Raw genomic sequence first — 19,033 nt, forward strand, 5'->3', positions numbered from 1 at the left:
ATAAGTTGGTGATTTAATTACTCAAGGATTGGGGTTTAACACTTTCAATATGGTGGTTTCATTTAAATACTTAAGAACAGTGAATTAAAAGGCTGATGGTTTAAATGTAACACATAAGATGGTAGGTTAATTGCTTAAGGACAACGGTTTTGTGTATGTGGTTTACTTAAGGATGATGGTTTAACACATATATGGTGAATTACTTAAGGACAATGATTTAAATAATCCCACCTTCCAGATGATAGTACGAGAGACGGGAAGGACTTACCTGAAGCGGCTGTACAGACCATCTTGAGAAGTGTCGCATGGCGGAACTTGATCACCGCCTTGACAAACGTGACGTGCATCATGACCAGCAGAGGGCACATCACCATGGCTACACCGAGGAACAGTGCACATGCCGCTGACCCCAACCCAGCCACCAGCGATGCCCCTGTGGAGTACATCTCAGGGTAAAGGTGTTGCTGTTATCAGAGAGCTCCTGTATCTCACCGACGGAGTGACTTGAGTGGATATGGAAGGTACGGTATGTGTCAATAAAGTGATTGGTTTGACTGGGGTGGAAACCATAAGTTTCAGGTAACTACAGTATTTATAGTGAATGTGGCAAGTAGAGCAAGTGAGTAGACTTACAAAGTGGGGTAACTGTGCCAAAAAAAACTATCTGAATCCATTTAAGACCACCGATTACTTTACTTGTGACAACCTTCAACTGAAAAAGCCTAGTTCTACAAGGTACGTTTAAGAAAAAACTCATTATCCAAACACCAAGTATTGAAGGGAAGAAAGAAGAAAGATAACTGTTTTATGTACTGTGACAAAGTTTTAACAGTGATATGGTTTCACTCCAAACATTCTTCCTTAGTTAAAGGGATAAGTACTGTACAGTAAGGTATAACTACTGCCAAGGTATTTTTGGCAGGACAGAGCACGGCTGTAACACCTGCGGTGTACGGACAAAAACTCACCGGGCAGGTTAGGTGCCACAATACAGTACAGTATTAACTAAAGTTAGGCTAAGTTAGATTTGTCCGTTGAGTTTTGTCAGATGAAATTTTGACATACCTCAATACACACAAATGTCAGTGTAGCTTAGTGCACCGACAGGTTGGTGAAGTAAAGCAATAAGTTTTATCAGTAATAAATGAGTAGCGTCCTGTGTCACAATGAGTAGCGTCCTGTGTCACAATGAGTAGCGTCCTGTGTCATAACATTGTTCTAACACTTAAGTAAAAAAAATAATGAGGACATACGTAAGTACAATAAGTAAATAATTTGAGAGTACATACATGTTCTTTGGAGTCTAGAGGATTGGCCCACACAATGATCGATGCCATACTGGCCAGACTGACATACTCTCCATGGGCCGAAGTACCCACTCATGCTGCCTGTGAAGACAACACTCAAATGAGTAATACATATTTGGGTTAAAAGTTAATGGACATTTTGCTACCTTCAGTAGGCAAATAATCAGAAACTTACAAAAATAAAATGAGAGTACAGTACAGATTGAAATACATAGTGTAGATACGGTGATTCCCGAACATTAACTATATCATAAAAATGTAAAAAACAAATATATATAAATATATTCCTACCGAGGCAGTGTGGATACATCACACTGCAGATTAGCCTTTTTACGGTACACAAGGAGGCAGTGTAACTGGCATTACACCCAACTGTTATTTCTACCCTATCTGTAATTTAGGATAGTGGATAACCATTCACAGCTGGGTGAAGTTGGGGTGCCCTGGGCACGAGCCAGTGAATCTTAAGATCGGGGGTAACTCAGGTAAGGGCTGCATCCACTCGGCCGCCTAGATTATAATAATCTCAGAGGATTTATACGGTAATAAAATATAATACAGACAGATACAGATTTTTGCTAAATAGTCCCCGTAAGGAGATGTGTGGTGATGTATCATAAGAGAGGCAGGTAACTTAAAGTTAACATAAATATAAACATCGTAAATGGAATTTAACTCATGAGTATTACCTAATGAATCTTAACACACCAGATCAATAACTCTAAATGAAGACTAAACAAACACAACATAAATGATGACTAATGGCGAATTTAAACATAACATCAACACTGTAGGCTTATGTTAGATCTTTAAAACAGTGAATCGCAGGTTAATTTTGTCCATGACTGGAGCTAAATAAATTAGTCTACATAGTCTCGATGTGGTTCTATTATTATTATTATTATTATTATTATTATTATTATTATTATTATTATTTATATATATATATATATATATATATATATATATATATATATATATATATATATATATATATAAATATATATATATATATATATATATATATATATATATTTTTTTTTTTTTTTTTTTTTTGGGGTTACCAAGTCAATGTGTTTTGGCGAAACTTTACCAGTTGGTTACATTCTTACATCTCCGGACACAAGAATTTGTCATGATTCACGTAGATCACAACGAAAACATTCCTATCAAGTGAAAATCATCACATTACAAATTGTGAATGACGTTCGAATTCCTGGTAAGTGTTCCCAAATACAGCACTGTATTATAATTAGTCTTCAAACTAATCTGCGAAAGCATTAATTGGAACATATTACCAAGGTGTAAAATCTGGGAAACAAAAGTGCATTTCTCTTTCTATCGTCAGGGTTAAAACTCGATGTTGATTTTTCCCCTAATTACTGGAAATGTAAGAAAGTAGCTCATTGACCATTTTTTTTTACAGAAATAAAAGTAATGTCCATAAAGTGGAACTAACTTTACACTTAGACTCTACCTTACATTCGCTTATCGTCATTTAGGAGACCATGTGTGCAGGCACTGCATTTACCATTAGGTAAATAAGATCAATAGGTATTGCAGAAGTCTCCCTAAAAATCCCTTACAACGTATCTCCAGATTTTAGTAGGCCTATTACGTGAGACAAAAACTCATGAATACTTTAAGATAAATAAAGAAAACTTGGGAGAATTAACTGTGTAATTTATGAAGCAAAAGGTCAGCGGTCAGGGTCATACAATGTGTTTCACTCTACATCATGAACGGGTAATAATATTAAGTGTGAAAAATAAGGGCGGTCACCCAGCGGAGTGCTTATATAATTATTGGGGCAGGAAACACAAAAGTCGGCTGTAAAAAGACAAGGTCATCTTGGGTGAGAGGTGAGGGTGTGGAGCCACAAGGTCACATACCTCAGCCATGACACATAGGTATAATTCTTCATAATGTTGATGCTATTCATTAGATACGCAAGAAGCATTTCCTTTCTCCCCGTGTGCATTGTCAATTTTCAGCAGTAATGAATAACAAGCGGGTAATTTTACTGACAAGCGCAATGGTCATTTGTTGGTTACCGAAGTAAAAACATTGAGTTACAAGCGAGTTTAAGTGGAGATGCTTCTTTGAGACAGACTTGGGCATCATCACCACCCACATGTGAACACAACGCAATGAATGTTTGTGCTGTTGAGTTGCCAAGCTCGTCACGTCCCAGGCCTGCTGTTGCTTATCGTGGCTAGTGGCTACCTGCACTCATTACACCACTTGAAGACACACCTAACTATTATGGGATGGTGTATGGGAAATATATATGGGAACTATATATATTAAACCTACAACACTAAAAATATATTGAAAAAATACATTAGTCATATCCTCTGCTTACAGTCACCTCCATTCAACCACAACGAGAAATCTAAAGCATTTACAGGACTTTCATATATCTCTATAGCAGGAGATATTTCTCCCAAACAACGGAGGTTCTGGCTTTGGGAGGTAAGAACATTCAATCGAGCTGCTCAACGTCCACCTCTCCAGACCCGACAATGCTTCTGGCGGGAAGGATAACAAAATCTGGTTCTGGTAATAGAAGTTCCGCATTTTCAGTCTCCATTTTCTTTTTGATTGTGTTTCCTTTGTGTTCCTATAAGATATTGGTTGACTAGTGTTGGAGCTAACATTAAATCACCACTATGATTACCAAGTACTTTCCAACATTACAATCAAAATTAAAAATAACTGACACAGCTTCCATAAGACACTACCCGAAGAAAGGATTTAGGATTAATGTTTTTAATAATTCTTATCGTGCAACAGTGCAGCCTGGGAACACAGCCACCACATGTCGGAATTTCAAGTTGCTTTCTCCGGAAGTGACCGACTGTCATGTATCAGCACACCTTCCACGCTCCCGTGTTGCCACTTCCTCCACCACAAGCTACTAACCCTCAATATACAGTACGTAGTAGCACCAATAGCCTAGGGTACATGTAGTAGCATGACTAGCACATGGTACAGTCTCAACCAAAAGTTGGTTAACTTTCCCAGCCAACTATTGCTGCACTGCCTGCTTCAGATGTATGATTTTTTTTATTTCGAACCTTTAGATTCATTCGTATCGGTTTCATGTTCTGGTTAGTACTGAGATAGTTTCAAACATCTGAAGAAGGCAGTGGAGCAATAGCTGGCTTGGAGAGTTAACGAACTTTTGGGTGAGACTGTACAAGAAGTAGCACTACAAGGCTACTAGCCCAGGTACAGTACATGAAGTAGCATTGCACTAGCCCAGGGTACATTCATGTAGTAGCACCACTAGCCCATCCGACTCAAGACCAATTGTTTAAAACTAAAAGTAATTTGTCTCGTTAAAACTCAAAATTATCTGGAGAATATGTTTACAAAAGTCAATTACAGATTTCATGGGCAATATCTCGTTAACGTAACTAGTAAAAACCTCCACGCTTTTTTTTCTTTCAATTTCACTTCGTACATCTCGTTCACCTTATATCAGTGGTGTAATTCAACGGATATTTCTACTACTCGCCAAAGACAAATGTCAAAAGTATATCAGTGAGGAAGGAGGAAATTTCAACAGTCACTCAAAATCCGGGTTACACACAATGACGACCACAGGATGTATGTCACCGTTTCCTACTCGGGATGAACACACTAGTGACGTCGATGAATATAATAACTAGTAATAGAGACAGTAAACACCACCATCACAATACAGAGGTTTCTGGACTGCTACAAGGCGAGGTTATTTCAGTAGCTAGGTTAGGTTAGGTTAGGTTAGGTTAGGTTAGGTTAGGTTATTTCAGTACCTATGTTAAACTATTTCAGTTATCTATTTACTAAAAAAAAATTATAATACAACCAAAATGGGACCAAAATGAGATAGGTTAGGTTAGTGTAGGTTATGAGATAGGGTACGTTGGGTTGGGTTGGGTTAGGTTCATTAGAGGCCTCAACAATCGTCACTAAACATGATATGACGCCAGCAAGACAATAACACTGACCCGGACAGACACTGAGTAGTCATTATATAAGAATTGAGTTCCTGGTTGAGTCGCACACACACACACACACACACACACACACACACACACACACTAAAGCATTTTGTTGTGGGGAGTTAAAAAATAATAATATTTACGCTAGGTTTGGTTAGGGATTCTCGTTTAAGGTAAGTTAGGTGAGGTGCCCTGCCGGTAACATACAGTAGTTATGTGGCTAAAGTGTACTTTCAACACGTTTCAGACAGATCCTTAACCCAACCCAACTCAACGTAACGTAATTTAACCTAACCTAAGTTAAGCTAATCTAACCCAATGTGACGTACCTTAACCTAACCTTGCTTCACTAAATCCACACTATCCCTGGCCATTATCCACACATCCTACACTATTCCAGACCTCCACCATACGTTCTACACCAGCCCAGACCTCCACCATACGTTCTACACCAACCCAGACCTCCACCATACGTTCTACACCAGCCCAGACCTCCACCATACCAGCCCAGACCTCCACCATACGTTCTACACCAGCCCAGACCTCCACCATACGTTCTACACCAACCCAGACCTCCACCATACGTTCTACACCAGCCCAGACCTCCACCATACGTTCTACACCAGCCCAGGCCTCCACCATACGTTCACCAGCCCAGCCCGTTCTACACCAGACCTCCACATACGTTCTACACCAGCCCAGACCTCCACCATACGTTCTACACCAGCCCAGACCTCCACCACGTTCTACACCAGCCCAGACCTCCACCATACGTTCCCACACCAGCCCAGACCTCCACCATACGTTCTACACCAGCCCAGACCTCCACCATACGTTCTACACCAGCCCAGACCTCCACCACACGTTCTACACCAGCCAGACCTCCACCATACGTTCTACACCAGCCCACACCTCCACCATACGTTCTACACCAGCCCAGACCTCCACCATACGTTTCTCCACCATTCTACACCAGCCCAGACCTCCACCATACGTTCTACACCAGCCCAGACCTCCACCATACGTTCTACACCAGCCCAGACCTCCACCATACGTTCTACACCAGCCCAGACCTCCACCATACGTTCTACACCAGCCCAGACCTCCACCATACGTTCTACACCAGCCTAGACCTCCACCATACGTTCTACACCAGCCCAGACCTCCACCATTCATCATCCGCTATCCTCGGCATCTAGAAATGGCTATTAAATCCTATACCAAACTTGGCTCGAGGAAATGCCAATTTTTAGTGACTTTCGCAATACCAATACCATAACAGGCCAATGGCGCTATCGGGAATGGCATTTCGAGTGGATGGCTTTAGGGAGAGTCATTGGTGGTGGCGTTTCAAGTGGGTGGTTGAATGGGTGGGTAGGTCGGGTTTGTTATAGGGAGGGGGGTTGTGGTGTTTCGAGTAGGGGGGGTGGTGTTTCGAGTAAGGGGGGTGGTGTTTCGAGTAGGGGGGGTGGTGTTTCGAGTAGGGTGAGGATCGGGTTTTGATGGTGGTGGTGGGCTGGGGAAGTGGGTAGAAGCAGCAGGAGCCAGGAATGCCACTCGACCACCGTGATGGCCACGAGCGCGCCCCTCCCCAAGGCTAGGCTACAGGTATTCCTGCCTTTGGTGAGTGTCCGTCTCTCTGAAGTGGTCAGGGTTAAGTGATGTGAAGATATAAACAAACATTCAAGCAGTATTGGATGACTTTGGCCCTCGGGAGTGCCTTTGTAAAATAAAGAACACAATAACGTAATGAGCTTTGTGTTGACATCCTGGTACTGAAGATAAAAGTAGCCATAACGAGTAACGAAGCCATTTATTATTATTATTATTATTATTATTATTATTATTATTATTATTATTATTATTAGTAGTAGTAGTAGTAGTAGTAGTAGTAGTAGTAGTAGTAGTAGTAGTAGTTGTAGTACTAATAAATGCTGCTCCCTCAGTAGTAGGTGTCCAGGAGGAGAATGAGAGACTGCCGCCTCAGTGGAAAGGCATGTCGATGGAAAATGCAGGCGTATGGGTCAAAGAAACCTACTCAGAAATTGTCAAGTGGTCGCCCGCTAACTTATTTGAACCACCCAAGTGTGCGGCCACCAAAGAAATGATTCGGGAGATGACTTTCTTCATGACTGATTACACTCAGGACCGCTTCCTCGCCCCCCTAGCTCTTCAAATACTGGCAATAATACCACATCTATTTTGTCAGAGGACACACACAAAGGCTAAGCACAAAGAAAATGTGGCAGCAATGAAGAGAAGATCGACAATGTGGCGGACTGGGGCCCTAGATGATCTCCTATGTGAAGCAAGAACACTGCAGGAGAGACTAAAATCTACGGGTGACGGAAAGCAAAACACCGATGACGTGGCAAGAAAATTTGGAAACAAAATGCGTGTGGGAAAAGTGTCTCTCGCGGTAAGATCTCTAACACATGAATCCTCCGGTGGAGTGATGCCAATAAACAGTGCGACATTAAAACTATTGAAAGAGAAACATCCCCCTGCAAGTGAAGATGAAGGCATCAGGTTCCAGGGTGACTATATCCCACCAAATGTTGTCCTGTTCGAGAAAATAACAGGAGAGATGGTGTGGAAAAAGGCACTGAAGACTCGAGGAGGAGCCGGCCCTTCAGGTCTGGATGCAAACGGTTGGAGAGTCATCCTCAGCACTAACAAGTTTGGCCCTGTAGCAAGCGAACTCTGCATTGCCATTGCCACCCTTGCAAGAAAGCTTGCATCCTCTTGCTGCCATCACCTCCAGGCTCTGACGGCCTGCCGCCTTATTCCTCTGGAAAAGAATCCAGGATGTAGACCTATAGGGGTGGGGGAAGTGCTGAGGCGGATCATCGGAAAGTGTATAATGGAGGTGGTAAAGGATGATGTCAGGGCAGCAGCAGGGAACCTACAAGTGTGTGCTGGCCACCAGGCTGGTGGGGAGGCGGCCATTCACGCCATGAGATTGATATTTGAGCAGCGTGATTGTGAGGCCGTTCTTCTGGTGGATGCTTCAAACGCATTCAACATACTTAACCGCAAGGCTGCACTGCACAACATCAAGATCAAGTGTCCTAGCTTTGCGATGTATGTTGAAAATTCGTATAGGAATCCTTCAGACCTCTACATAGTAAACAACAAGGCTCTACGAGGTGATACCATCCTACAGTCGACCGAGGGAACAACACAGGGGGACCCTGTTGCAATGGCAATGTATGCAATAGGCCTATCAGTGCTCCAACAAGAAATAAAGTATGAAACAACTGGGGTCAAACAAGTGGCATATGCTGATGACCTCACAGGAGCAGGAAAAGTGGAGGACATCAAAAAGTGGTGGGACCTGGTAACATCGCGAGGTCCACATATAGGGTACCACCCTAACGCCAGCAAATCCTTCCTCATCGTGAAGCCAGATCATTATGATCGGGCTGTGGAGGTTTTCGGCGAAAGTGAGGTTAAAATAACTAAGGACGGCCAAAGACATCTAGGCGCGGTAATTGGCACTACGGACTTCAAGACCCAGTACGTAGGGGGAAAAGTGAATGAGTGGGTGAGCGAAATCCATGCTCTATCGGAGATTGCTAACACAGAGCCACATGCGGCCTTTGCAGCATTCACACATGGAGTCAAGCATCGTTGGAACTTCCTGATGCGTACCATCCCTGAGATCCGACCTCTCCTCCACCCTTTGGAAGAAGCAATCAGTGTCAAGTTCATTCCCAAACTAGTGAAACACCACGACTTAACCCTAGCAGAAAGAACACTTCTTGCACTTCCACCAAGACTGGGAGGGATGGGACTAACTAATCCAGAGGAGTTTGCTGACTCTGAACATCAAAATTCACTTAAGCTCACGGCAGCCCTCACTGACCACATAATAGCCCAGAATGCAACAGGGGAAGTGGACACCAGCGAAGTTAATAAGATCCGTAGGTCCATTACAACAGATCGGCAGCACTGCCAAAATGACATGTTGCAGCAACTATTGCTGCTGGTTCCAGAAAATTTGACAAAAAAAGTAGCTATAGCGCAGGAGGTGGGCGCCTCGAACTGGCTAACTACGTTACCGATAAGGGCAAATGGTTTCAGTCTTAACAAACAAGAATTTACAGATGCCATTGCTCTAAGGTACGGTCGGCCAGTAGAAGGTTTGCCCTCCCAATGCGTGTGTGGCTCTTCCTATGATGGCGATCACGCCATGGTTTGCAAGAAGGGGGGCTTCATATGCATGAGGCATGACGAGGTAAGGGACCTCACAGCAAATATGTTGAAGGAAATCTGCCGGGATGTCATGGTAGAACCGACCCTCCTTCCATTGGATGGTGAGATCTTCCAACACAGGACTTCAAACACATCTAACGAAGCCCGTGTGGACGTCAGTGCTCGAGGATTCTGGACGCGGGGACAGCGAGCTTTCTTCGACATCAGGATTTTTGATCCCATGGCCGCATGTCACCGTAACCTAGCTCTCGATGCTGCACATAGGAGGAACGAGAACGACAAGATAAGGGCATATGGGGAGAGAATTCAAAACGTTGATCAAGGCAGCTTCACTCCTCTAGTGTTCACAACCTCTGGTGGGATGGGACCAAGTGCAAGATGTTTCTACGCCAGACTCGCGGAGGTGATCTCCGAACAGAAGCAGCAGCCCAGAAGTTTTGTTACAGCCTGGGTGAGATGTCGACTGTCTTTCTCTCTCCTTCGGTCGGCTTTGCTCTGCCTCAGGGGAACGAGAGCTTCTGCCCCAATTCCGACAACTGCTGCAGATATCGACTATGAGGCTACAGTCACTGAATGCCGCATAGATCTGCGGCTCAACTAATTTAACACAAATAGGATAGCTTCTTATGTATTAGGATATTTAATATTAAGGTAATTAAATGGTGGCGAAGGTGTGGCTATTGGGGGAGGCTGGAGGCCACGTTTAAAAAAAAGTAGTAGTAGTAGTAGTACCCTTGGCTACTATATATGGAATTGGTTAAGCTATTTTGGTTAAGTTTAGGCATTTTGAGTTAGTCAATTTAGGTTAGATTAGGATACTGGGTATTTATTTTTTGTGGGATAAAATTAGACTATTTGAATTAGATTTGGCTATGTGAGTAAGGTCAAGTTAGATTAGGAACTACATGTGTTAAATAAAAACTAATCAAATACGGGTTGAATTTGGCTGCTACAATTGTTACATCCACCCTACAACACTACGACTGACACACAGACACGCTCAGACGTCACTGAGGGGTCATCATTCGTCAGACGCCACCAGGGTATAAATAACAAGCCTCAGCATAATCACTGGCCTGGGCATGTAGGGTATGTGAGGCATCATTGACGTGCCCATTTTACATGTCACCCCCACCTGATGAACCGCTGCGCCACTTCTTTAACTGTCTCTGTGTACCGCATGATTCAAGTTAACTGCGTGTATAGTGTATGACAAGTTAACTGCGTGTATAGTGTATGACAAGTTAACTGCGTGTATAGTGTATGACAAGTTAACTGCGTGTATATAGTGTATGACAAGTTAACTGCGTGTATATAGTGTATGACAAGTTAACTGCGTGTATAGTGTATGACAAGTTAACTGCGTGTATATAGTGTATGACAAGTTAACTGCGTGTATAGTGTATGACAAGTCAACTGCGTGTATATAGTGTATGACAAGTTAACTGCGTGTATAGTGTATGACAAGTTAACTGCGTGTATATAGTGTATGACAAGTTAACTGCGTGTATATAGTGTATGACAAGTTAACTGCGTGTATAGTGTATGACAAGTTAACTGCGTATAGTGTATGACAAGTTAACTGCGTGTATAGTGTATGACAAGTTAACTGCGTATAGTGTATGACAAGTTAACTGCGTATATAGTGTATGACAAGTTAACTGCGTGTATAGTGTATGACAAGTTAACTGCGTGTATAGTGTATGACAAGTTAACTGCGTGTATAGTGTATGACAAGTTAACTGCGTGTATAGTGTATGACAAGTTAACTGCGTGTATAGTGTATGACAAGTCAACTGCGTGTATATAGTGTATGACAAGTTAACTGCGTGTATATTGCCCAGGATTTAAATTAACTGAATGAATATATAGAGCATGACTCAAATACGTTTATATATCGTACAAGACGCAAGTTAACTGTGGCGTGTATGGACAGTAACAGGTTATAGCACTTAGCACGCGTGTTTACATGGGTATATTCATTGCTACTTCGAATCACTGTTGGGGAGTTACAGGTACAGTACAGGTACAAATACAGTACAAGTAAAGATACAAGGATAGGCGTAGGTAGTGTACAAAGCTGCTGTATTTGTTAATAAACCGTTAACTATTATTATTATTATTATTATGCAAGTACAGGACACAACTGCATCTACAAATACAGGTACAAGAAAATACAAACACAAATACCGAGATGTCATAATAATAACTAAGATACACCAACATTATTCAGGTGGTGGTTACCTTAGTGAAGCAGGAGGAGAGCACCAAGGCTGACCTCCATCTGTTGCTGACTATCACGTGTTTCTGCCGCCACTACCGCCGGCCTCCCGCAACATTTGGCAGAGCTTCACCCTAGTGTAAGTTACTTTTCTTAATACTACGAGCATACCTTCTCAAAAAAAAAAAATTCAATAACAACGCCACTGAAAAGCTATACTTCTGTAAGCGGTGTTAGTAACGAGCAAGCCGGATATAAATGATATATCTTTAAATTTCAAATATCAAGTAACGACGTCGAACCACTTTTTTCACAATTAAACGACAAAAAAAAATATAAACTACCAAATAAAGTGTCTGACATTCCCAAGTGGCTGATAACGTCACAGTGGGTACTAGAGTGGTGAATAAACCCCCATTTTTTAAATCGATATTAGTGAGAAATATTTTATACCCGAGAGATCATCAATCACACGTGTAAGATTTGACCAGGTCTCTTATGACGTCAGTAGAGGGAGGATTTTACCATAGAAACACAATTCAAGTTTAGTTTTCTGTACTGTAACGATTTTTAAGTTAGGTTATATCAGGAGCCTTTAGTTGGCACGATACTGTTCTTTAGCCTGTGTGTATGTGTGTGTGTGTGTGTGTGTGTGTGTGTGTGTGTGTGTGTGTGTGTGTGTGCATGACACTGATCTCTCTACACACACACACACACACTGGCCGACGGGGGATGACAACACCAGCTTAAGGGGTTGGTTGTCTCCTTGCTTACAGGAGGTGGAGGAGGGGGAAGAGGAGGAGGGGGAAGAGAAGAAGGAAGAAGAGGAGAGGAGGACGAGGTGGTGGTGTAGGAGGTGGTGGGGGAGAGGAGAAGTGGAATAAGTGGAGGCAGAGGTGGCGGTGGTTGAGGTGGAGATGGTGGTGGAGGTAGTGGTAGAGGAGGAGGAAAGGAGGAAGTGGAGGAGGTGGTAGAGGTGTTACCGTTATCACCTGCCCCCCCCACACATCTAACCCTTGTAACCAGATCCCCCAAACACTCGCACTAAATCCGTCAGTTTGGTTAGGTTAGGGTTAAGTTTGGTTAGGTTAAGGTTAAGTTTGGTTAGGGTTAAGTTACGTTAAGGTTAAGTTAGGTTAGGGTTAAGTTAGTTTAAGGTTAAGTTAGGTTAGGGTTAAGTTTGGTTAGGTTAAGGTTAAGTTTGGTTAGGGTTAAATTAGGTTAGGGTTAAGTTAGGTTAGGGTTAAGTTAGTTTAAGGTTAAGTTAGGTTAAGGTTAAGTTAGGTTAAAGTGGTCTGAGAGGAGATAGAAATACACACACACACACACACACACACACACACACACACACACACACACACACACACACACACACACACACACACACACACACACACACACTCTAGTAGACATCTGCACCTCATTTGCATACGACACATTCTTTTCCCCAGGACCTAGGAGACTCCTCGTCCTAGTTTCTGTAATAAAGACTGGCCAAGCCGCCCTGACCCGCTGGCCCACCTCCAACTCTCCCTGAGGTCACCTGTGCTGCCACCCTGGTGACCTTGAGCACTACTACCACTACCGGTACTACTACTACTACTACTCCAACTACGACTTACTACGCACTACTAATGATGTAACTACTACTATGACTACTACCATTTTAACGAATACTGCTACTACAACAACAACGTAACGTGGCCAACCACTACTACTATTACTACTACTGATGCAACTACGACTTACTTCTATTACTACTACTTCTGATGCAATTACTACTACTACTATAACACCCTTTCATCTGTAATACCCAATACTACCCTAACCAAACTCCCCCTTTAGTGTGAGGGTGTATAATCATCAGGAAACAAGAGGGGGTTCCTAATTTTCATGAGATCAGAGCTTGTTTATTATACAAGACCCCAACATGGCCAGCGACATGTGACGTGATCAATGAGTCTGAACCAATAAAGACTTCTGAAAGATTTCCTTGTGACGTCACTGGCAAGTCACAGCCAAACAGAAGCCATCTCTTCTTTATGACGTCACACAATACCAGCCAACCAAAAGAAGCAGCTTTGTAGGTTCCACAAGAACCAGCCAATCAAGAGTCGGATCCAGCAACATAGCGTGTCTGTGACGTTTCTGGTAATAACCATTCATAATCTTCCGTCCAATTAGTGTGTGTGTGAGCGTCTGTGTGTTCTAGCTTGTCAGGAGTGTACGTGTGAATGTATTATGTCTACATGCATACTTTCAGTGCACGTACACCGCCACCCTGGACGTACATGATCCAGCGTAGGTCGGTACAGTCATATCTCCGCCATTACCTTCATGAAGTAGGTCAAGTTTAGTCCGCCCGAAAGGTCAGGGGCGGGCGGGCCACTGAGACAGCAGAGGGCCACTCAGTAGGCGTAACACGGGTCATGGTACTCAAACACCCTCACGTTAATTAATGTAGCCTCCCTGAACTGGTAGTAAGAAAGCTCTATCTGTCTTTAAAAGTGACCTGACCTGACCTGACCACACACACACACGAGAGAGAGAGAGAGAGAGATTTTCTTTAAATTTCCTCGCTAACATCTGACTGACTTACGCTACTGTACAAGAGTATTGTTATAAATGGCATCAAGACTAAACTGAAACTCTCTTTTGACCAGAGACGGACACTTATCACCAGGTTCACTTTAAGAAGAATCATCCTAACGCTACCTGGAGGGAAGGGGTTAGGTTAGGTTAGGTTAGGTTAGCGTTTAATAATCAGTTGAAATAAGCTGAAGGACTAATCTTCAGGTGATCCGCTTTAATAACTAATAAGGTTCAAGACAGCCGTAAGAGTTTGACAAATTTCACAAGATCTATAACTATTATTTTTAAGTAAGTCAATTTATCACAGCGGTCGAGAAATTCTGATCACTCAAGTCATCATCGAGGGCGGGGGAGGTGAGGCTTGATCCCCCCTCCCTCCCTCCACTCAAGTCATCATCGAGGGCGGGGGTGGTGAGGCTTGATCCCCCCCTCCCTCCCTCCCTCCCTCCACTCAAGTCATCATTGAGGGCGGGGGTGGTGAGGCTTGATCCCCCCCCTCCCTCCCAGTCCCCTCCCTCCCTCCCCTCCTCAAGTCATCATCGGGCAGGGGTGTGGTGAGCAATTCCCCCCCCCTCCCTCCCTCCCTCCCTCAAGTCATCATCGAGAGGCGGGGTAGGTGAGGCCAATCCCCCCTCCTCCCTCCCTCAAGTCATCATTGAGGCAGGGGGTGGTGAGCAATCCCCCCTCCTCCTCCCTCCTCTCTCTCGTGATCCTCCTCCCTCCCCGTCCCTCCCTCCTGCATAATCCTCTCTCCTCCCCCGTCCCCTCCCACACCTGCAATCCCTCCCTCCTCCCCGTCCCTCACACCTGCACAATCTCCTCCCCCCGTCCCTCATACCTGCATAATCCTCTCTCCTCCCCCGTCCCTCCCACCCTGCACAATCCTCCCTCCTCCCCGTCCCTCACACCTGCACAATCCTCCCCTCCTCCCCCGTCCTCCACCTGCATAATCCTCCCCTCCTCCCCCGTCACTCACACCTGCACAATCCTCCCTCTCCCCCCGTCCCCTCATACCTGCATAATCTCCCTCCTCCCCCGTCACTCACACACACAATCCTCCCTCCTCCCCCCGTCCCTCACCTGCATAATCCTCCCTCCTCCCCCGTCCTCATACCTGCATAATCCTCCCTCCTCCCCCCGTCCCTCATACCTGCATAATCCTCTCTCACTCCCCCGTCCCTCCTTTGCACGTAATCTCCCTCTCCCCCCGTCCCTCCACACCTTGCACAATCCTCCCTCTCCCCGTCCTCACACCTGCAATCCTCCCTCCCCCCGTCCCTCACACCTGCATAATCCTCCCTCCTCCCCCACACCTGCACCATACGAGGCTCGAGGTTCCCCCCTACACGTGGGTTCAGGAGTCAGAGTAAACAGACTGTGTGGTGCACCTGCAGGAGAGACCTCATCACTCGGTCTGACAGTGTTTGTATACAGTGTTAAGGACCACCACTTTGGCACAGCTGTTTCTCTACTCCCGCCAAGTATGTATTTAATATTTGGGCGGGAAAATAAACTTAATTGGCGGAGCATAATCACGAAATATTTGTTTTTATTATATATAGATGTCATCCATATACATAATATTTGGAGTGTCAACAGCAACATTTGGAGGGAAAAAGCGTTGGTTGGAGGAGAGGGAGCGCCTTTGTTTACATTTGACGCAGAGCACGTTGAAGGCCGGGGAGTGTTTCATGACCATGAGCTAATTATACGACGCCTCTATGTTTGTTAACCTAGTGAGGGAGACGTTCTTAAGGTAGCTCGGGGCTGTCATGGGAACACAGTATACCTGGCCTGTTGTGACACCCACTGACAACACCCCGAGTCCCAGAATTCATCGCTCACAGCCCCACCCCACCCCGCCCCGCCCCGTTTTACACCCTGGCAGAATAAAGCAAATGTACGCTGGTTCCCTGTTGTATAAAACGACAACAGGTATAGTCTAATACCTTGCGCCTACCTACATGACTGGCTCATGAGATAGACCTTGGGCTAGATAGAGAAACGCGGCTAGAAATATGCGGGCATACATATTTTTGTTTCACTTAATACATATATTTTATGAATACTTATTGTTAACTTATGTAGTTTACCCTCAAGAATACAATCAGTTGAGCAACAAAACAAAGATGACAATAGCAACCACAATTATTACATAAATTTACATGATAAAACAACAACAGCAATAATAATAATAATAATAATAATAATAATAATAATAATAATAATAATAATAATAATAATAATCTGGTGTTACTGTAGCGTGCGGTCTCAAAAAAAATTAGGTTAGGTTGGATTAGGTCAGATCAGGTCAGATTAGACTATAGATATCTTTGTAGACCGAACGCTACAGTAACACCAATAATAGTAATAGTGACATAAGCAAGTTTGCGGATGACACCAAAATAGAGCGGCAAATTAATTCGGGGCAGGATGCTTAATGCATTACAGGAGGATCTAAATAAACTGCAGGGGTGGTCTGAAAAATGGCAAATGAAATTCAACACCAGCCAGTGCAGCGTACTTAATATTGGAAGAACAAATACTTATAATGTATACAGCCTTAACAACATCAGCCTTGAGAAGTCGACTTGTGAAAGAGACCTTGGGGTACTTGTAAGCCCGGACCTACGGCCTAGAAAACAGTGCGTTAATGTTCGAAATAAGGCAAACAGAGTATTGGGTTTTATATCTAGAAGTGTAAGTAACAAGAGTGCAGAGGTCTTATTGCAACTATATCTTGCGCTAGTTAGGCCGCACCTCGATTATGCGGTTCAGTTCTGGTGCCCCTATTATAGAATGGATATAAATTCACTAAAGTCGGTGCAGCGAAGAATGACAAAAATGATTCCAGGACTTAGAAACCTTCCAAATCAGGAAAGGTTAAAGAAACTTAACTTGCATTCCCTAGAAAGACGAAGAGTGCGGGGAGATATGATAGAAGTATTTAAGTGGGTGAAAGGAATCAATAAAGGGGACATAAATAAAGTTCTTATAATATCCGAGCAGGATAGGACTCGGAGCAACGGATTCAAGTTGGATAAGTTTAGGTTTAGGAGGGAGATAGGAAGAAACTGGTTCACAAATAGGGTGGTGGACGAGTGGAACAAGCTTAGCAACTTTGTAGTAAGTGCGGGAACTCTGGAAAGTTTCAAAAGGAGGCTAGATAGATTCATGGATGATAGAGAGTGGTAGTAACTCTCGACAGGAGCTGCCATGCACAGGCCAACCGGCCTATTGCAGACTCCTTATTTTCTTATGTTTTTTATGTTTTTAATAGAAGAAGTAGAAAACGTAGTAGTCGTGGTGTAGTAGTAACAACAACAATAACAACAGTACCAAGAGAAATTAATTACAAACATGACTGAACAAAGACAGTGCAAATGCCAGTCAGCATTGGGAAGGTTGAATCCATTTAATTTTATTGTCACCGTCACTGTACCCTGTTGTGTGTGTGTGTGTGTGTGTGTGTGTGTGACGTGGGAGGCAGTAAACAATAACAAGTTAACAACATCTCAAAGGTCATGCGGGACCTCACTGAACTATACACAGATTAGGCAAAACTACCTCCACCGCCCCCACCTCTTCCTTCTATTTTTTCTATTCTTATGCCTCCTTTTCCTTTACCTCTTTTTCTTTCTTTTTCTACTCCTATTCGTGATCGTCTTCCTCCTTCTCCTCCTCTCCCTACTACCAGTCCTCTTCCTCCAAACATTCTCCATCCTTTCACCACCTTCCTCACTCTGACTCATCCTCCTCCTCTAACTGGCCAGCCTCCTACCCCCCCCTCCCTACACCTTTCACCCCAGATAAGTAAGTTTTGTGGTGGTGTTTATCATCCTCGTCTCCCCACAACCCTGACACTGACCTAACTCTCGGCCCTCCCCCTCCCTCTAATCATCACCGCCATCATCCCACTACCAACATCTCTCCCCAGCACGCACACATTTCACCTTCATTCCCTTTCTCCCTCCATTGCTTCTCCTTCCCTTCCACCCTCCCCCTCCATCACCACACATGGTTCTCTTCCCCAGGTGTTGTTTCTCCTCAGCCAGCGACAGGTGGTAAGCAGCGATGGAGAGGAAGCTACTGATGACAACACATGAGTGTGTGTGTGTGTGTGTGTGTGTACATCCTGCCCATTGATGTGAACGCCATATCAATTCAACAACGTGTACTCCTGAAATCCCTGATCCATATTCAATATACAGGCGCGCGCGCGCGCGTGTGTGTGTGTGTGTGTGTGTGTGTGTGAGAGGGAGCAGCTCTGGTAGTAGAGCTCTTCAGATGGTGGTGTGTGGTGGTCCCAGCTGTACCACCTGACCCGCTGGCCCACAGTTATGGCTCAGCACACTTAGGTGGGGGAGGGAGGGTCCAGCTGGGATACAAGTGGGTACAAATACAGATGATACAGGTATGATAGAGGGAGGGAGTGTAGGTACAACTGGGTACGAGAGAGAGGAAATGTTGTACATAGCAAGGCGAGGCGTCACAGTGTGTGTGTGGTGAAACAGGAAGACGTCCTTCTTAGTGAAGGCAAGCCCCCCCACCTCCGTCCTGGGGCGAGGCAGGACGAAGAAGAGGGACAGTGTGAAAGTAGACGAAGATAAGGGAGGGAGGAAGGGAGGGTGGTGAAAGTGAGAGTCCACGACCCAAATACTGACCGACCTCCACTACCTTACCTCCCCTCCCTTCACGACCCC

The 19,033-nt window shown here is 44.2% G+C and overlaps 1 protein-coding gene across 2 annotated transcripts in view; it reads right to left on the reverse strand.

Moving 5' to 3' along the window:
- The window catches only part of LOC121876760, a 52,925-nt gene that overhangs the window by 3,161 nt on the left and 30,731 nt on the right, over positions 1-19,033 (reverse strand). For both annotated transcript variants that reach the window (XM_042382135.1, XM_042382143.1), the window contains 2 exons: positions 1,290-1,388; positions 269-433 (listed from right to left, as the gene is read on the reverse strand). In XM_042382135.1, the coding sequence (XP_042238069.1) occupies positions 269-433; positions 1,290-1,388 (264 nt within the window). The remainder of the gene's footprint in view (positions 1-268; positions 434-1,289; positions 1,389-19,033) is intronic.

This window comes from Homarus americanus, unplaced genomic scaffold (genome assembly GCF_018991925.1).
Source record: "Homarus americanus isolate GMGI-L3 unplaced genomic scaffold, GMGI_Hamer_2.0 scaffold33468, whole genome shotgun sequence".
In the NCBI taxonomy this organism is placed as follows: domain Eukaryota; kingdom Metazoa; phylum Arthropoda; class Malacostraca; order Decapoda; family Nephropidae; genus Homarus; species Homarus americanus.